This window comes from Alligator sinensis, unplaced genomic scaffold, assembly GCF_000455745.1.
Source record: "Alligator sinensis unplaced genomic scaffold, ASM45574v1 scaffold1146_1, whole genome shotgun sequence".
Lineage (NCBI taxonomy): Eukaryota > Metazoa > Chordata > Crocodylia > Alligatoridae > Alligator > Alligator sinensis.
The window spans coordinates 672,281-693,319 of record NW_005842696.1 but is presented as its reverse complement, the minus strand read 5'-3'; the positions used below and the strand labels follow the sequence as shown (position 1 = coordinate 693,319).

Genomic DNA, 21,039 nt, shown 5'->3' with positions numbered 1-21,039 from the left:
GCCTCCGGGGCGCCCCCCGAGGGGCTTGGGCCGCTGCGGAGCGGCGCTGCCAGGTCTTAAATATAGAAACGATCCTGTCGGCAGGTCCAAATGACCGATTTGCTGAAATCCCCCAACCCAACTCTGATGCACTGAAAAAGTGTGCAGATAAGTAGGTAAAGAAGCTGTCCTCTGATTTACTTTCGGTTGCTCCTCGCTCTTAACTGGGCAGGGAGTGACAACGGGGTCATCCAAGTTGAAGCATCTATTTTGGGGCAAGCAGTCATAAATAAGAAAGGGCTGGTAGCAAACCCAAAAGTTGGGTTATTGCTTCTCAGCCCTTTGCGGGCTAAGATCTAGCGGGGGCATCCGGATCCCAAGATCTCTGGACTGCATGGAGGATGCCTGCCAATGGATTTGGGAGTCATTGGGGATGCGTGGGGGGTGCACCCCCTGAGATCGGCCGTGCCAACCCTAGAAGCTCCAGCCGTAAAACTGGAAGTGCCGCTGGAAATCCACTTCCAGTTTTGCCACTGGCTGGGCAGTTGTCTGCTGGGGAACACCCCTTTCAGTCTGATCAGCCACTATCCCCCCCCCCCCCCCCCCCCCCCCCCCCCGCCACCCCCACCCCAGCCAAGACCAGAGAAGAACAGTGATCCCCCCCCCGTCAGCAATCTGGCACCCCTCCAGACACAGGAGGCACCAGCCGCCCATGTTGGGAGTACAGGCAACCCCCACTTAACGCTGTTTCGCTTAACACTATTTCGTTACAACGTTCATTTTAAATTGATACCTGATCCTACTTAGCGCTCAACACATTTCGCAAATGTAACACTCGCAGTCGCCATCGTGGGTCCTTAAAAACACTTGCAGTGACAATCTTGGGTCATCAGATACTTTTGGTTTCGCTTAACGCTGGTTTTTTCAGGAACCAATGAAGAGCACTAGCTGGGGGTTGCCTGTATCTGAAGTGCCAGGGTGAGAGCCCGGGCTGGAGGATGTTTGTGGGTTGTAGCGCCATATATGGTGCTTAGAACGATCGAGTTCTGCGTGCTTGATCGATGTGGTTTTTGGAACAATTGGGTTCCATTCAGTCAATATGATTTGGAACTGATTTGGCTGATTTGACCTGGAACACAAACTATATTAATAAAAAAACCAAACAAAATCCAAAAGTTGGTTAAAACACTCTGAGAGTGACTTGGGTTTTGCATACGCTGCATCAATTAACTGTCTTAAAAAGAGTCATAGGTTTTGAACACTTTTACTCTTATTGAACACTTTTACTGTCAGACATTGCACAAGCGTTGCAGTTATCGTACCAATATGATTATTGTACACCTGGCAACACTGCGGTGGAGCTGCACACGTGCTGCACAGTCTGGGGCCTGCATGGGAGTCCTCGCTATTACTGGCACTCCGGCCCCGGTGGCCCCTGGCTCTGGTGTTACTCCGCAGTGCAAAGGAACGACAGCCAAGCACTGCCCTTTCTCCAGTGATACCTGGAGGCTGGGAACCCACTAGCCTGTCCAGATCGATAACTTCCCCTGGCAGTCCAGCCCTTCTAACAGAAGCCCTTGGATTCATCGTCTACCAAGTGGTTGTGTTTGGTGTCCATTTTCCACTGCCAGAAATCAACCTGAGTGTCACTGGGTCAGATCAATAGCAGTGTTGCCAACTCTCATGATTTTTGGCATTGTTCTTAAAGTCTGCACTTCAGGAATGTGAAAAATGTATATATACATAAAAGAGAGCTAATTTCACATCCCTGAAATGTAGACTTTAAGAACAATGCCAAAAATCAAGAGAGTTGGCAATACTGCACTAGTCCATCTGGCCCAGTAGCCCGGCTTCACCTGTGGTGGGACATTCTTGGCGAGGACCAGAGTCTCCTGTGGACAAGCCTGTACACCACGCTGGTCCAGCTAGCTGCCAGGGACCTCAGCTGGTGGCTTTTCCACAGAGCCATGGCACAGGCATGTATCTGGCGTGCTTCACAGATGCCCCAACACCTGTCCCTTCTGCCAGCAGAGGAACACCCTGGCGCACGTCTGCCTGGAGTGCACCAGGCTGCAGCCCCTTCACTGCCTCTTCCAGAAACTGCTGCTGAGGGTCTAGTTGCACTTCTCCCCACACCTTTTTCTTTATGCACTCCCCATCTGCGGCCCCACCACATCCCAGGATCTGCTGGTCAAGCTCCTTCTAGCCCTGGCCAAGCTGGCTGTGGGGCCGCTTTACTTTAAATTGTGAGATCCTGTCTCTGGGCAGATAATTGCTGGGCAGTGTCCAGTGGCTCTCTGGCCTCACTTGGGGACCAGGGGGTGCTGTCTGGTATGCTCTGCTCCTTGTCACCCCTTGGCACACTAATTTTAAATATCTCACCCTCACTCCCGTCCCTGTTTTGTCTTTTGTTGTCCCAAGCATTCTGTTGTTGCCTATCTAGTGGCCTCCCTTCCTAAGAGAGTAGGGTGGTCATCATAGAGGTCAGTCCGGTTGTCCTCTGTCCATACAAAAACGAATGCCTTTATGTCCTCTATTTTTCTCTTTAAGAGGACAGAGTAGCAGAAAACACGAATGTCCTCTGTGATGGCTACTCTATAAGGGAGGCATATAGTGTTCCCTAGTCGGCATTGGCCCAGGGTCCAGGAGCAACAAATAGGTCTGGCCGTAGCCAAGCTTGCAATCTGTGTGACTAGGAAGAAGTCTCTGGCCTGGGGGATCCCCAGGGGCTTTGGGACTATTTTTCTGTCCCTTGTCCATTCACATCTCTAGGCAGAGTTTTACTGAGCAGTGTCCACTGGCTCCCTGGACTCATTTGAGGGCCAGAGTGCATTGTCTGGTATACTTTGCTTGGTGTCCTCCCTTAGTGCACTTGTTTTGAACCTTTGACCTTCACTCCTGTCCCTGTTTTCTTCTTTACTTGTTCCCTATAATCACTTGATGTGCATGTAGTGGCCTCCTGGATTAAGGGGGACTTTTAGTTTTATTTGGTGGGCAATGGCCCATGCTCCCAATGCACATCAAATAGGTCCATTTCCACCCATGACAGAAGTGGATGCTAGAGGGAGAGCCAGATAGATCTAGAGTGATCTATCCTCTAAGGGTCTCAGCATTTTTAGATAGAAGGCAACTGATGTAGACTTCAGGCACCCCTCTGAAAATGCTAGCTCTTAGTTTTTACTACTTTTTGGCTATAGAAAAATAATAGAGCAGTTTTTCTTTCAGAAAGAACTCAGAATGGCTGCACCTAGGGATTTCTGTTTGCAGTCTCTGGGGTTATCTTACGGATCTCATTTGCACACCTAAGAGTGCTAACATTGTGTGGCACCCCCTGACACCCTTGAAAGGATCTCAAGATACACTGGTTGAGAACCACTGCTCTATTCATTACTCTCCCTGGTATCCACCATTGGTTTAGAGTAGAGTAGAAGTGTCAGGAGAAAGATCTCCAACTGTTCTATTCAACAGCTAAGCAGTGGCAGTAGCATTGTACTGTGCATTACCCAATAATAGCAGAGTATCTAGGGCCCAGTTCTACAAACACACATGTACGTTGGGGCTTGACTTTCACAATAGTGCTACTGATCTCAGTGGGGCTGTTTACAGGAGGAAATTAAAAGGCAGGGTAGATTTTCATTTTAGGGACTAATTCACATACACATAGGGTTGGATTAATCCTTTAGTGGCCCTTAAGCAAATACACTTGTGGGGGCCCTACTTAATACTATATATTTATATTACTTTTTTCACTTAATATATAAAGTAAGCCCAACTGGGCCCGTTGTTCACTTGGGGCCCTAGGCATGTTCCTAGTTTGCCTATGTGTTAATTCGGGCCTTTATACACACGTGCTTTCTTGGGCTGAAGATTACTCAGTCGTGTGCACAAGATTTGGCTCCACAGTTGTCATGGTTATATTGCTGTTTTAGGTTTTGAAGTATCACTTCCTGATTTGAGTTTTTTCTTTTATGCAATGACTTTTACAGTAGAAGTTGACTTAACAGATAATGGTGATTTAATTTTTTTTTCCTATTAGTTCCTCAGCTTCTCTATGGAGGAAAGCTTGATTTTCTGGTGTTTGATTATCTTTCTGAAATTACCATGTCACTGTTAACTGCTGCGAAAGCCAAATCTCCAGTAAGTAAGACTTTAAATAATGAAATGTAACGAGAGAAAGGAATTAGAAGAATTGTCCAATTTATAGCATGCTTTATTTTGCTTAGTTTTATATTTCTCCATGTTTCAGGCATTAAAATATCATTAAGTTAAAGTATCGTAGCAATGTGATTCATGTTTTAAAGACACAAACAATCTTTACAGTAATTCAGAGATTCGGGATATATAACTGTAAAGCTTTGTCAACCAAGCATTACAATATAGACTTCAGCATACATTTATAGGAGACCGCATATGTGAGTAACAAGTTGTAGGGTTGGGTATTTAGTGTCCATGGAAAATAGGAAGTATTTCACATTGCAAAAGTTCAGTCTTTATGACTTGCACTTTTTGATGCATCTGTCAGACTTGTTTAGAATTATTGCATATTTATTTATTTGTTAGATTTATATCCCACCATATCCAAAAGGCTCAGAGCAGCTTATAATAAACAAATACCCCACAGACAGGATTCCCCAAACAACACCCTGAAATCCCATTTTTATACTAAGAAATAGCAGCAGTTGCACTTTGTTAGAAAACTGCTGTAAGCTACACAAGAGAAGGGGAATTTATCTCAAGTTTCACTGTGGTTTCTATTCAGTTTATTATTATTCCATAAATTGCTGTCATTTCAAAAATACACTGTCGTATAAAGGCAGTAACAGCACCAGTAGTTTGAAACCTTTAATAAAACACGATACATAGGCAATGTGTAGGGGAGAATGGGGGGGGCGGGGCGGGGTGGCATGTGCCCCCCTGAGATTGGCTCTCGCCAGCCAGGGAGTGGGGGCACCTAGAAAAGCTCTGGCAGCACTTCTGGTTTTGCTGCCGGCGCTTCTGGGGTCAGCAATCGGCCACTGGCCTCTCCCTCCCCACTCCCCAGTCGGTGATTGGCTGCTGGCACTCCCCAGACTCAGGAGGCACCAGTTGCTCATTATATATATTATAACCAATTTGAAATTCATTTATTTGCTATTCGTCTTTCCAGAAATAGCTTCATTTCATTGGAGGAGGAAGTAATCTTTCATCATTCATATAACAACGTATGGGGAGGATTTTTGCTAAATCTTACGTGTTTTCATTATTCCAGTACTTGGTCATTCCCTCACAGGGTCAAGCCTATTTCTGTTAACAGGTGTTTTTTCATTACCCTAAGTGGAAACAGCATGGGATCATTACATTCTAATCCTGATGAGGTTAATGTACATGCATAATTTTAGTCACATGAGTAGCCCTGTCAAAAACAAACTCCTCATCCCTACCTTCAAAACCCATTGCGGATTGATTCAAGTTTAGTGTTATAAATAATAAACCCAATTTCATGCAGAACTTCATTGGAGCTGTCATGATTCACATTAGCAGAGGTGGACACACAATTTTCATGGAATGAAAATTCTAATCTCGCATCATCTGGCTTCAGTAAAACCTCTGGTTTTGAAATTTCTATCCTATACTGTAAACATGTAGTATTGAGAAGTGATTGCATAATTTGTTTTCTGAATGATTCAAAAGACTAATTAAAATAGTTATATTTAAATAACTTTATTAGATTCCTATGAAGTTTTACTCATGACTACTTGTCTGATATTTATTTCAACCTATGTATTATTGATTTAGGGATTTTTGTATTTCTGGAAAAAACCCAATTTTTTTCAGGTTTCACTTAAAATGAAATCCATCATTTTTAATTATACAATGACATCATTTCTATAAAATGTGCTGTTTTTCATTCTTTCTCAAATGTAAGAGCCAATAAAAGAGAAGGGCGGATTTAGCCAAAATAATATTCTTGAAAATAAATTGTGTAACATTTTATTATTTCCAGGATTTGGGTTACACGCCTGATTTTATTTTGACTGCAATGGCTCCCTATATAAAGGACATTCATAAGAAAGGTATGCCTTTACACACACACACGCATATTGAAATACTTAATTTGCAATTTCTTTCTCTCCTTAGATGCATTTTTGTGTAGCTTCACTGTTAACTATTTATAAAGCTGAGTCAGAAATAGTTTTGCTATGTCATGACAATTTTTGTGATTTCCAAATTTTTGTGTCATCCCTATTCAGGATAAAAATATCATTATAAAGTTCATGAACATACAGCCTGAAAATTAAAATGGTAATTGATTCATTATAATGTTTTGTTTTGATTTTGATTTTTTTTAAACTTTTTTATGATCAGCTACATTTGTAAAGACATTCCAGCTGCCAAATGGAACTTTTAAATATTGAATATGTGGATATATTTTGTTTTTAACAATTGCAGAATTTTCTGCCAAAAATATTTTCTTATGAAAATTTTTAAATGACCTTTTTCCTAGTAACAGTTCTAGTTTCAACTAATTGTCAAAAAATGTTTCATTGAAAAATTCCAAATCAGTTCTCTTTGTTTAGATTAATAGTACTTTATTCCTGACGAATTTAGACTGCTTAATGTACTACTAGTATTTTGCCAAACAGCTTCTCTGAATGACACACTAAAAATGAAATATGAGAATAAAAAAATATAACGCTATATTTTTCCTTTAGCTCATCATACAATTACAAACTATGCTAGAGTAACTGATTGTTTCTGCTAAAATGATCTTGGTGAAATATAGACTTTTAATTACTAATAGGCTTTGAATTTACATCAGTGAGAATTCTTTAATTCTTTAGGAGTAGAAATAGTAGGACAACTGGATAGTTCATCACTTTTGGAAGCTTTACTTTAGAAATATTAAGCTGGGAAGAATAAGAATACGAATGCCCCTCCTCCCCCTTCCCCCCCAGACCTTACATTCTGAAGAACTTGTTGTGATTGCTATGGAAGTGCTTGAGATATAAACTACTTTGTGAGTGTTTCTACATGAGATGTTTACTGTGTAGTTGGTTAATTACCTGCACAGTAAATGTTGTGGTGTTTATACGTGTGCCCCTGTTAGGCTAGAGTAAACTAATTTACTCTGTAGCAGGATAGTACTTGTAAATACTATCCACAGCAGCGCACATGTCTAACTCCACAGCAAGGCAAATGTAGATGCTGGAGGGGCTGGCTGGGGTATGAGGGTGCTTCAGTGCGGAGGCTGCCTGCTGGCTAGACCCACACTGAAGCTCCCTCATGTCCCAGACTTCCCATCTGCAGCACATTTTGCCAGCGGGGGTGGGGGGGGAGGACAGGGGGCAACCCAGGGCTGGCAAGCTGAACCCCAGTCCCCCCTGCCAGCCAGAGCCACTCCACCCTGGCTCCACGTGCTGTGCTGTGCATGAATAAACTGCAGAGCTTGTTGCTCCTGAGTTAATTGCTCCCAGGTGCACATTCAAACAGCATGCCCAAGAGCAATTAACTCCAGAGCAGTAAGCTTTGTAGTTTATTCATGCACCATAATTACATGTGTAGATGCATTCCATTTTGGTTCAATATAACCCATTTAATCACAGGCTAAATGAAATTGGTATTTTTAATACACTCTTATGACTCAAATTGATCAGATGCCTGAGAGCATGCAAAGATGAATCCTATGTTTCAGGATGGTTTGCGGGGTTTTTATGTAAATGATGGTTATAACTCTAAACTCTTTGTCTTGCTTAGGTGTTCGTGTGGTTAGCAATGCTGGTGGAGTGAATCCACTTGCATGTGCTGCTGCTCTTCAAAATGTGGCAAAGAAAGCCGATGTTGATTTGAAAATAGCTGTTGTTGCTGGAGATGATCTAATGGGCGAGGTATTTTACTGATATGTTTTATGGCTCACTATGTGTGTGGTGAGTTTGACTGGCTTTTTATGCAGCACAAAGGTGACATTTATTATAGGTGGTATCATTTAGCACCTTGCTTTATCTAACTCCTTACTCATATTATTGGAAGGTATTTGATAATTATTACTTGTTTTTACCTAATCTTTTATTATATTGGAAAATCATTTCTAACCTTAATCTATTTTGTATTTGTCATGCACAAAAGTTACATGTGCATTATGTGAATCGGATTGTACTCAAAGGAACTAGACATAACTGCTTCCATAATTGCTTACAATGATCATGTTTTCTATTTGTTACTCTGACGGCATTGTAAGAACTCAGTCATGATTAGCGTTTCAGTTCTTTAACAAAACCAACTCATTTTAATACAGACAAATAGTAACATGAATGCGCCTAGAAGTACACACCTTTGAGCATGGGCAGACAAGGTTCCTTGGGTGAATTTGATATCTTTTATTAGACCAACCCAAATAGTTGGAGAATATTTATTAAGCAAGCTTTCGGGTTCAAAAACCCTTTGAGCAGGAATTCTACCTTAACTTCTGTCTGTAGTTCAACCCAATTTTACTAAGCATACTAGTTCCCATTTGATCATCTTAAAAAATAGCATTTTTTGTGAGACAAGAGGAAAATGTTTAGAAATTACATACAACAGGAATTCAAATGTCCTATTTAAAATTCAGAAACGCATCCTATTTTTCCTAGTTATTTGTAAATGATAAAATATAAATACATAATGATGAATGTTAGGCATTAAGAAGGAATGCTTTTTGTAGATCAAATGTTTTAAAAGAAAAGTTTAATAATTAAATCCAATGGTAAAACCAAGCCCTACTGAAATACAGAGGTGTTCTATTCTCTATTTTTATGGGTCAAGAATTCACCCTGCATATACTCCAACTCAAAGTTGGCCTGTGGATAGTTGTGTGTGACATGGAGACTTTCTAGGGAATCCTCCCCCTTGCCTCTGGCAGTGTGTCATACTACTGCTGTTGTTTTGAAGATGCCTTTGATGGCATGTAACTTGGCCTGCCTCAGATCTTGTGGTACTGGATTCAGCAGAATGAAACAGATGCAACATCAGATGCATCATTTCCACAAGCACTGTACGGCAGAGCCATATCCATTTGTATATCAGAGAGTATCTTGCTGCCACGGAGAAAGCAGGATATAGCTTTCAGTCAGTGGTTCCCAATCTGTGGTCTAGTGAGTATGGTCTGCAGATTACACTTTTCCCTCTCCCCTTTTAATGATAGATATGATCATAAGAATGTGTCCACAAGAAATTCTGAGGTTTTACAGGTGCTCATTGAACTCTGTGGTTAAATCCAGACCCTGCTCAAGTCTGAGTTTTGCTATGGACCTCAGTTGCATCGGTATGTCACCTGTGGTATGTTGCTGAGGTGACTGTCATGATTACAGTTTGGATATTTCTAATCTGTGGTCAGCATTTTAGCTTACCTAAATTGTTGTTAGTTCATGGTTCAAATAAGTAAAACACAATTATGTAGGAATATTTTTATTGTTGAAACCTTGTGATTGTGACCCAAGAGAAGTTCTCCCACAGTTCATGAACTGTCAGCTGTTGACTCCAAACTGAACTGATATTGAGACAAGGGAGGTAGCACCTGAGCTTCCCTTCTAGCTTCCCTGTTAGCCTTCGGTTTTCTGGCTTCACAGGCACCACAATCGAGCAGAGGTACTTCTTTAAAAATGATTTCATTTTGTTCAGTTTTAAAGGTTTTAAGGACATTTGAAGAAATTCTAACATAATCAGTTGATAAATTATTTGGGCTTATCACAGATGAATTAAATATGACACTGATGTTGAAGGGTACATCTACATGGCACAAAGCAGTGTCATTTGAAGATGCTCCAAGCTAGCTGTGAATGTAGCACAAGATAGTGTGCAGAGTTAATTAGTCCAGGCTCAGTGCTGCCCTAATATGGCTTCTGGTTCTGGTTCTAGTAGTAAATACCAAGCTACCTCGAATATCTCTGTGCAGGGAGGCTTTGCACTGTATAGATATATACAAAATCTCTTTTCTCTGTCTGCACAAAAGCTCTGAGGAAACCGTTTGAATCCTTCATTGGATAGTATGTGTTAACCCAGTTTACATTTTGCTTGTATTTAACAGCAATGCATTGCCTGGAGTAACTATAAGACGGGCATTTTGTTGTTGTTTGATGTTTATGAAGGATTTATATTAAATGCCATAAAATATTAATAGATTTTTTTTTTTAACAGAAAGATAACCTAAAAGGAGCTGGTATCGTGGATATGGAGAGTGGGAAGCCATTTCCTGAGGATATTCACAGTATGAATGCATATCTTGGGTGAGATATTTTAACAAGTTTTTTGTATGGTACTGATTATAGTATTATATATGGTATTGATTATGTCTGCTAATTTCATTCAGATTAAGATTATTTTAGTTTGAAAGTTTAATGTAGTATTTCTTTATATATGTTTTCCATATTTAAAACAACCTCCAAAATGAGATCTATTGTCTTTCTGGTTAATAAATATTTTTGCATAGAGCTTTACCTGCTGTGATTTTTTTTTTTTTGGCTTCACATCTTCCACTATTCTTCCACAAATTTTTGTTCAATCCAAAATAAATGTAGAATTTAGTATATAAAAGGTATGCACCACTACCTCATAAGCCATGTTTTTGACAGTAAATGGCAATTGATTCTTTGCTTTGTGCTTTATTTAATGCTGTTGACATGTTAGGCACATTCTGAACATTCCTACTCGATTAGACCCCTCAGGGACATAGTTGTGAAGAAATCTAGTTTGTGAATCCCATGCAACCTTAGCCAGGAGCTAGGTGCTGAGTTATTCCATCCAAGAAGGCTGTTGCACTGAGCATGTGCAAGTAGCAGAACAGTAGACATCTAAGTAACTTTACAAGTGAAAACTCAGCCACCTCTAGACTCTCAGGTGCCTAAGCAGTTATGCTGGATTTTTGTGCAGTGCTCAGTTGGATTTAGGTGCTTACAATTCAGCTAAGTTGCACTAATATTTTTAGGCACTTATATTTATTTGGCATCTATTTTGGGGGGGATTTTACCCTAAGTTTTTATTTTATTTTAGTTTTCTTGCAAGTTTTGTTTTTCTCTTTTTTGAGTCTTGACAGACAAAAGTCTGTTTTGGGGGAGGAATATTTTTGGTTTTATTTTCAGAGTAAACAAAAAATAATGTGATTTACACAGAAGTTAGGGGCTTGATCCTTGTTTGCTTGGTAAATGCTGTGGTCTGGGTGAAGGTTAGGGTATATCGTAAATGATCACTCCTGGTCTTTAAACATATGAACCCAATGTAACAGAAACAGAAGAGACTACATCTATATTGTGAGCTTTTTGGTATTTTTTTCTGTGAAAGCTGCTAAAGTTTTCTGAATACCTGTCCTGTTAGGCTGTAAACTGCAGTACTATTTCCCATATAGGTCCACCAATTTACCTTTGCCTTGTCCTGTAGGATTAACTGCACTAGAGTAGTTAGAGTTTAGATTTCTCACCTATTCTTCAAGAAAATGCCACTCTAGTCATATATGTTTTTAAAAAAATCTGCCCACAATTAAGTATGGGAGAAGCAAGGGGTTTTTGGAGATATCTTTTATTGGATCAATTTTCAAGCTGGGAGAGATAACAGACGTGCCCTTCCTCAGGTCTGGGAAAGAAGCAGGTGCAGCTATATAACAAATAAAACAATGGCCTCTATTTACCTCCAGATGTAAATTAAGACAGTTACTTAAAGCAGGGGTGTTCAACCCCTGGTCCATGGGCCAGATCCAGTCTCCAGCACCTTTTCATCCAGCCAGATCTGGTGTGCAGGGTGGTTTGGGACCTGATCCTAACACATCAGGCTTGGTAGAAGCAGCAATGGGGCCCCAAAGCCTGATCTTGGCATGTGGGGCCAGGCAGAGGTTGTGCAGGGCTGTGCAGGGCCTAAGCCTGGCACATGGAGCTTGGTGGAGGTGGCATGAGCACCTGGTTCTGATCCGTGCACATGAGGGTGGGTGGAGGCAGTGTAAAACCTGATCCCTGGATGCAGAGTTGGATGGAGGCATCTCACTGCCCCAGAGCCCCATCCCAATGTGTAGAGCATGGTAGAGGCAGTATGGGATCCTGGGGGCCCTAATTTCAGCATATGGGGCTGGGTGTAGGTGGTGCAGAGTCCTGGCACTTGTGGTCCAATCCTGGCACTTGGGGCTGGGTAGGGGCAGAAGAGTCCAGATCCAGGTGTAGGGACCCAATCATAGGGTACAGGGTCCAATCAGGGCCACAGACTGGCCCCACACAATTTATTTGTCCTGCAGAGGCAAAAGGTCATTCCTGACTTAAAGGAATGGAAGGGGAATAGGAACAAAGAGAAATGAACAAAAGTAGCTTCAAAACAAAACATGCTGTTAAATAGATAACCTAATTATGTAGAAGAACAGAATTATTCAATAGGATCATTATTATCTGAGAGGTTTGCAGAGACAGCAGATACATTTTAAGGAGTTATAAAGTCATTGTCCATGGCTTTTTGTGTCCAAATTTTTGTTACAAATTTTTTTTCCCAAGCTGTCTCATGAAAGTATTTTTTAGATTTCCTGTGAGTACAAGGATTGTGAAGTCAGGAAGAGTGTGTTTATTCTGTGAAAAGTATTTTCCTACTGATGATTGTATGTTTCTGTCCTTTATCATTTTTTTCTGTGTAAGTTAATTCTGGAGCTGTTTAGATTCACCCACATAGTTTCCATGAGGCACTTGGTGTATTGGATGAGATTATACCACGTTCTGGGATAGATGTGTAGGATCTGGGGTTCTGATAGTTCTGGTGTTGGAAATGTTGATTGTAGTGGCAATGGAAATGTGTTGATAGTTTTTGCATTTATTGGTAAGGCAGGATTGTATTCCACTTGATGTCTGTAGATCAGCCAGGAGTTGGGCAGAGTTTGGAGGTTGTTTGGAAACAAGGAGCAGATGGGTTGGGACTATTTCTCTCAAAGTCTGAATCTCTTCGAGTATAGGCTGTAATGGAAGAGCTTTCTTATAAGCACCCGTGTGAGAATGATATGTGACAGCCATGGGTTTATGGTCAGCAGAGGTTTTCTTTTTGCATTGTAATTGATTATTGTGGTGTGTTTAAGAGGCTTGTTCAGAGATGTGGCCTTTTTCTCAGTTGCAGTGTCCTTGCTGGGTAAAGGCAGTTTTTATGTTAGTGAAGTGGATGTCAGAGGTATTTTCCTCAGGCCAGATGCAGTGGTATCTCAAGGCTTGGCTATAGATTACAGCTTGCTTAATGTGTTTGGGATGATTGCGAGTTTTGCAGATGCATGTGTAGTGGTCTGTGGGGTTTTTTTTTTTGCATATACTAGTTTGTAGGGTGCCATCCAAGCTATGGATTGTGGTGTCTAGAAAGTTGATTTTAGCATAGGAATATTCCAGAGAGAATTTGATACGAGTTGTTTGAGCTGTGGTGAAAGCAAATTATAGAATTCGAGATGTACAATTCAGGTGATTAAAATGTCATCTATGTAATGGAGGTGTGGTACATGTTTGATGGTGAACTTTCTAAAATCTCTCTTTAATGTGGTTCATGGAGGTGTTGTCGTGTGGAGGTGGGGAGAGGCATGTACCCATAGCTGTGCTCATGATTTGGAGGAATTGTCAGTTGTTGCAAGTAAAGATGCGGGTGAGAGTGAAGTGCATGATTTGTCCAATATGTTGTGGTAAAAGGAGAGTTTTATTCTTAGATCTCTGTTAGGATACAGTGTTCTTTCCTAGTGATTTGTGGGTACAAAAACGGCCTGTCTTGTGAGATTCCCTCCACTTAACATGAAACAAAGTAGTAAGTTAGATATAACCCCAAACAAGCAAAAATTAAATTGAGAGTTGGCCAAAAGTCAGTAATGCAATGAAGGGTGGTGTGCACGGATGTGCCCAACTCAGTTTGGGTGCCAGGACCAGGCACTAACGTCTGTTGAGCGCCAATTCTTAGGGACAGACAGCTTGACTTCCTCTCACTCAGGCTCATAGGAAACACCCTCCAACTCACCTGCTACCTCTTGATCTTTTTAGGAGACAGGGAGGAGCCTTGGCTATTTATATTTTTGCTTTCATGAGTATCTCGAGTCGCTGGTCCTCAGGACTTCTCCTCCCTTTACACCCCATCCATGCACCAGCCAGATCTGACTGGATTACCAAGCTGCCAATCATCTAGTAAAAGGATAACACGGCTAATGGGTCACTTAATTAGCCATGCTTTTTTACGGCTTGTAGTCTCGACCAGTTGAGAAGGCTGAGAGAGGACTTGATAGTGGCCTACTGCTATATCAGAGGAGTGCATCAGGAGCTCGGTGAACAACTGTTCACTAGGGCACCCCTGGGGAAGACCAGGACCAATGGATACAAACTCCTGAAAGGCCGCTTCAGGCTTAATACCAGGAGAAACTCCTTCACAGTCAGGGTATCCAGACGGTAAAATTAACTCCCTCCAGAGGTGGTGCAGTCACTTATCCTGGAGGTTTTTAAGAAGAGACTGGACAGTCACCTTGCTGGGGTCACTTGACCCCAGTTGCCTTCCTGCCTAGAGCGGGGTGAGGGGGGGAGCTGGACCTGATGATCTGTGAGGTCCCTTCTAGCCCCTAACAATTTATGAATCTATGAAAATTCACTTCCAGCTTTGTCTTAAGTCCCCCACATGGAGGCATCTAGGTCTGTTCCACCTTTGGGTGACAACACTCAAGTCAATTGTAGCACAGCTACTACCTCCTATTGACCTATTCTATGGGGTCCACTGGCTAGGCAGTCTATACCTGAGCTCTGTGCAGGGTGCCCGGGGTCTTTCCCCTCTTGGCACAGCCTGACAATGTCGACCCCTTTTGCTGGCCCCAAGGCACATTGATAAATTATGTCCCCTTTTTCCTCAGTATCCTAGGGGATTACCAGCCCAGACTTAATGCTTCAGCCCCCAATAAAGTTCTTTTAGCTTTCAGTATCCATGACCGGTGGGGTGAGTCTGGAGTGCCTTTAACGCAAGCCAAAAAAAATTTGCCATAACCTTTTTTAGCTTGAAGTTCATGTGATATTTGTATCTTTGCTATTAAGATGATTTAGTGTATTTTAAATATGTTTTTAATTTGTCTTCTGTCAAAAAGGGGCCTAGGTTTATTCATGATGATTTGGGAAAAACTCTTTAAGAAAAGCACCTGGCTAAATTTTTTAAACTGTCCATTCCAAAGGGAGACATTGTGATCCAGGCCAAGTACAGACATTACACATAAACTGGTCTAAGTGATGGCAGATTGATCTAAACCCATAACATACTGCAGCATGGGTACCACAGATGGCACAGGCAGCCTGTGTGTGTATCATGTAGCAGATTAGGGAAGGAATAGGCAGCACAACAGCAGATAGGGCAGGAAGCAGAAAGAAAAGCATCAGATCAGGCAGGGAGCACACAGCAAGAAGGAGAAGGCTGAACGGCAGATCGGGTAAGAGAATCGGATTGGAGTGTCACTGCGAGGTGTGCCTGTCAAATTTCTGACGTGCCTGTCAAAAAGGTTGGTGCTCACTGAACTAGATGATCTGCATTATTTTGGATGTTGATTTCGTAGAGGATGCTTTGAGTGATAGAACATTATAGCTGTGACATCCAATTATTTGTTACAGTGTATTTTAAAATCTATTATTTGGGGGAAAAATGTAGAATAAGAACTCAGACTATTTTTGTTTTTTCATTTTTTTAAATCATGTTAGAGCAAGACCAATAAGCAGAGCTCTTGACCTTGGAGCTGATATTGTTGTGACTGGCAGATGTGTTGACAGCAGTATTGTATTAGGACCACTCATTCATTCTGTAAGTATGGACTAATTTTAATAAATAGTCTTAATGCTGTTTTCATAGTATTGTGAACACATCTAAAAATATTTAGTAACCATTGTCAAGTACTTTTTAATTTAGTACATGCATTTTGATAAAAATAGTGAGGTCAAATAGCTTTTGGCCTTTTCTTTGACATTAAGTTAATTCACCATTGGGTACATGACATTTTTTCCAGTTTCATTTAAAACATAAATTACCGTGTTCTTACTGCAAGTTTCTTACTACAAGCAAGTTGGAAACTTTTTTGTCCCATGTGGGATTCATTGGTCAAATAATGTGTTTTAGCTGAAGTACTTAAATAGCAACTTGGTGAAATCTGGGTTCCATTGATGTCCCCTGAGAAATTTGCCATGGTCTTTGGTAGAGTCCAGATTTCATCCTTGCTCTGTTCTCTATTTAAATTGTAACATTTGAGGTTGAAACAAACATTTCCATTTACCACAAGGGGGCACTAATAGTTTATGTTTATTTATAACATACTCATGAATTCTTGTACTGGGCTATTTTCTATCAGTCAGCAATTTTATTTTATTAAGTTGAGCTTTTATGCGACATGCCATAGATTGGTCAAATTTCAAGAAATAACACAAGGCAGGATGCATGTTTTTTTGAATATTTGAATAGCTTATATATCTTTATGACCACACACCCTGGAATGTTTAATTTTCTTATTGATGCACAGTAAAATAGCACTAGGTTTGTGTGAATATATATTTTAAAAATAGTTCACTTTAAAGTTTACTGCATTTTTGGCCCCATGCTTAAAAAATATTTCCTAATGTCTAGCTAGACTTTCTATTTCAGAGTTTAAGTCATTACTACTTGTTATTCTATTCATAACAGACTTAAGTGCATTATTAACCCTAAAACAGTCTGTCTCTTAGTTGGGCATCTGCTATTGTCTTTTCTGTTAATTCTAAATGAGAAACAATGAATAGTTCATGTTATGTTAAAATGTGATTGATAAATGTGCTAGCCAGGTAAAACAAACACCAAAGCCAGGCCAATTTTTAAGGAAGATTGTCAGTAGCCTACTCACTTGCAGTTTCGAAAGGTTAGAAATAATGTATTGACTTAAGTGGCATAGCAGGAAATGTGTGCTAGACAGTATTATTATTTATGCCTTTAATGCACTCAAGTTCTGAGGTGGGCTAGTCATTGATAATTATATTTAAAGGCAAAACTTTAAATTCTTACTGTTTTTTACTTGGGTGTATGAGTCTGAGGAAGATTAATATAGTATTTTGGCAAAATAGTTCTTTGTCGCCACAGTTATATAGGCACGGTTGTAACCTCCATTAACCAATGAGATGGTTCTATGGTTTATTGTAGAAATCTAATTTAAATGGTCTATTACTCAGAATATCCACTGAATTTTCTTTTCTGTACATATATGTGTAAAGTTTGTGTGCATATGTATATAATGTAGTTGTATTTTCTTTTAGTTTGGCTGGAACAGGGATGAGTTTGACTTATTAGCAGCTGGCAGGTAAGTGATAAGTATTAGAAATTTATAAACTCGTTACCATTTAAAATAAAATGAAGGCAAGTGAACTTCAATATTTAAAATACCTAGGAGCTCATATTACTCAATACCTTTGTTTGAATGCTGCAGTTTACTAATAGAGGTCGTAAAAATATATGCAGTTTTGAAACCTGAATTTTATTTTAAAAAATGTAAGAAATGAACACAAGAAAATTGATACAATTTTTTTTTTTCTTTCTGCATTATGATGAAAAGAAGTATAGCCTGTAAGGTTAGGTTCAGGAATTACTGGGTACAGTCTGATGAACTTGTGTTATGAAGGAAATCAAAGTAAGTAGTCAGAATGTCCCTTGCAATTTAAGAAAAACACACGTTACTCTTATATGATGATCTCAGTGAACCTATTAACATTATTTTTTAACTCCTTCTTGCTTAAGAGGTAAATATGGAGAGTGACTCTAGCTCCATTAAAGTCAACTGCTGTTAACCACTGGTTGCAGTTGGACCACTATTTTATCTGTAATTCTTTTCTATATAATGCTATCCTAGATACAAAAAATAGTGTTAGTTTGTTTTTGAGACACATAGTACATACTCACTAATCAAGAATACTATCCCTTTAGGGTGCAATCCTTTGAATCAGGGATGTCCAGCTGGCCCCCAAAGTGTTAGCATACAGCCTATGGGCTCTGACCTGGCTGCCTCTCTGCTCCTCCCCCTCCATCCCCTCCTTTGCCAAGTGCAGTCAAGAGAGGGATGGAGCTGGCCTATAGGGATGTGCAAAGCAGGCAGTATTTGATTTGGATTCGGCCCGATTTGGGGGACAGTGATTCGATTCGCTGATTTGGATCACTGTCCCAATTTGATTTGGCAGAATCTGAATCTGCAGATTTGATTCTGATTTGGAGAATCAGTGATTTGGCCATAGACACAGCTTTATATGTTTTTTCTATGTACATCAAGGTACCAGGCACAGCTTGTGAACACTGAGATGGTGGGGAAGATGAAGCGTCCCACGAGAGCACGGGGGACAGGGGGAGCCCACACGCTCGGCGGTATACCCGGAAGTGGATTGGAAATACTTCTGGTCCACTTCCAGGTCTGCTGCTAAGTGCTTGGGGGGCCCGCCCTCCCTCCACCTCCCTGGCTTGGTGATCAGCTGCAGGGGGACCCCGGGTGCCCCACCAGACCCAGGAGGCACCAGTCGCTGAGCTGGGGGAGCAGGGGGTTCCCCTGTGCACTCTGAGGCGGACCCAGAAGTGGACCAGAAATACTTCTGGTACACTTCCGTGTCTGCTGCCCAGTGCACAGGGGACCCCCCCCATGCTCCCGTGGGACGCTCCATCTGCCCCGCCATCTTAGCATTCATGAGCCATGCCTGGTACCTCGAGGTACGTAGAAAAAACATATAAAGCTGTGTCTATGGCCGAATCGTCGAATCTCTCTGAATCGAGTTGGAGGCTTCCAATTTGATTCAGAGATTAATTGATCTCCTGATTTGATTCTGAGATTCGGCTGCCGAATCAGGCCAAATCTCTGAATTGAATCAGCGACTGAAACTTCGCACAGCCCTCACGCTGTGTGCAGCAGGGCAAGTGCAGGGCAGCCCACATGGTAGGAGGGATTTGAGGGGAGGTGCCCACTTGCCCATGCAGCATGCGGCCCCCTGAGTCTGTGGTATGCTTGGTGTGCAACCCTCCCAGGTCTGTTGCCCCTGCTTGCCCAGAAGTTGGACAGTCATGCTTTAAACAATAATGTTGATGGGGTTTTCTTCATTTAGTTATTACCAGCATGGTAGATCCAAACATTGAGTTTAGGCTAAGGTTTTCAAAAGCGAGTACTGATTTTTGGGTGGTAAGCTAGAGACACATTAAAGGAGCCTGATTTTCAGGAAGTCTTGATTTTTCTTTTCCTCTGAACATCAAGTCTCTTAAGGTTTCTTACACTGGACATTCAAACTTGCTAGTTAGCTTTTTAAATATTGGCTTATATATATCAAACAGCATCAGAGGTTAAGATTAAGGAGAGGGTCTAAAGCTTTTTCCTTATATTACTTAATTCTGCTGAAATTGTACTATTATATTTTTAGATTGGTGACAGCTTATTATTCATCATATTTAGTTACTAACGTCTATTTTGTTTTCTAGTCTTGCTGGCCATCTCATTGAATGTGGTGCTCAGAGTACAGGTGGAATATTCACAGACTGGCATGCCGTACCAGACTGGTAGGGAGCTGTGTCAATAGCATAAACGTGTGTGTGTTGGAGTGACCAAAGAAAAATAGCCACTGAGTCCAAGTTTCCTGCTGTTTCTGTGTTCAAAGTTTTCTACCCCAATGCCTTCTATTCTTTTGGTCTTTGAATATGTTTCCATTTCAAGACACTCTTGTAAAATATTAATCTTCCTTACTGTCCTAATCTATCCTGATTATCTAGAGCTCACTGTGCTCCAATGGAGTCTTATCACTGATTACAATAGTGGGCATTATCTTCCTGTTTGTTGTGCTGTGCATTTTTTTCTTTCCATTTTTTTATTTTTTACTTTTTGGAAAGATCTGATATCATTCCTTTTTGTCTTCATGCTTGATACTGGTAGGTTAGACACTATTTTGCCTATCCCTCAGTTGGATCACCAAAGCTTTTTCCACTATGAAATACATTTTAGTACTGAAAGTGGTGTCTTTGCTATGGCTTCTGAACACCTATGGCTTTTATATAGGAAATGGCACTAACCACATCAAAAGAAATATTTAGCATCTTGTCAGATGTTCTTTTCTCAGACAGTAGTTATTCAGATATAATGTCTTTCTACACCTCAGGATCCTATTTATTATCATGACTAGTTAAAAATCAAATGAAAGAGTTTACTTTGATTCTATTATACCTGCTAGGCATCAAAGTGTACTCAGGTGCCTAAGTGTGATTCTGTTCAATTCTATTTGAGTCCCTGAAAATGCAGTAATAGATCTACTTTCGTTATACCCCATCCGTTGAGAATGAGTCACAACATGAAAACAGTGAGAAGCAGCACATGCCCACCTTTTGCATTGACAGTTTTCTAGGGACTTGAGCACAGTGGAATAGGCTCATACTTAGGCACCTAACTCCACTTATGTGCCTAATAGGTGGAACAGAATTTGGCCTTTAGTACTCTTGGTAGCAGGACATTGTGGGCCACGATTCCCGGATGGTCCTTGGGAAACGGCTGCAGTTGTGTGTCGAGTGGGGCACCGGGTGGTGACACCAACCCAGACATGCTCGGGGATGCCAAGTGCGAGAGGGAGATGAGATAAACACCACAGACAATGGGGTTTGAAATAAAACTTGATATTTACTTACAGAACTGTCGACACAACTTGAAGGGTGATATAACTTGGAGGCGATGAACTATATACAGCAACAAGGGGTAAGCGATGGGTGACGGGTGGAGACTGCAGTATACAAGTACGATGTCTGGTTGGGACAAAGTACAGCGCGTTCCGGATTTGGCGATGCAGTAAACTATAATGCTCGGAGCGACCGGAGCAGCTTCTGCTATAGACCTAGGGGTCTGACCAGGCCCCAAGACGGGTGATCAATCCGCCTTGAGAGTCAGAGCCTGGGGACCATGCACCGAGGCGTGCGGTCCCCTATATAACTTTTTCGGCCAATCAGGAAGCTCCCCGATGGTACGTTCTGGAACCCATGGACATGCTGGCCAGCCAGCCATGCCCATTAGGTGGTCTTTGATTGGCTAGACCACAGGTGATCACACCCTGATCACGCATCGCTCGCATGTTGGGTCAAATTGCT

At 41.2% G+C, this 21,039-nt stretch overlaps 1 protein-coding gene across 2 annotated transcripts in view; it reads left to right on the top strand.

Annotated features, from left to right (window-relative positions):
* Nucleotides 1–34: 34 nt before the first annotated feature.
* Nucleotides 35–21,039, top strand: part of LOC102378644 — a 133,758-nt gene continuing 112,753 nt past the window's right edge. Inside the window, exons 1-8 of one of the 2 annotated variants that reach the window (XM_014524893.2) lie at nucleotides 35–151; nucleotides 4,016–4,116; nucleotides 5,963–6,032; nucleotides 7,714–7,844; nucleotides 10,129–10,217; nucleotides 15,636–15,735; nucleotides 17,208–17,251; nucleotides 19,396–19,473. In XM_014524893.2, the coding sequence (XP_014380379.1) occupies nucleotides 4,081–4,116; nucleotides 5,963–6,032; nucleotides 7,714–7,844; nucleotides 10,129–10,217; nucleotides 15,636–15,735; nucleotides 17,208–17,251; nucleotides 19,396–19,473 (548 nt within the window). In that variant the 5' untranslated portion in view covers nucleotides 35–151; nucleotides 4,016–4,080. Of the gene's footprint in view, nucleotides 152–4,015; nucleotides 4,117–5,962; nucleotides 6,033–6,209; nucleotides 6,262–7,713; nucleotides 7,845–10,128; nucleotides 10,218–15,635; nucleotides 15,736–17,207; nucleotides 17,252–19,395; nucleotides 19,474–21,039 lie in introns of those variants that run through there. The other variant, XM_025216020.1, reaches the window with a different exon arrangement.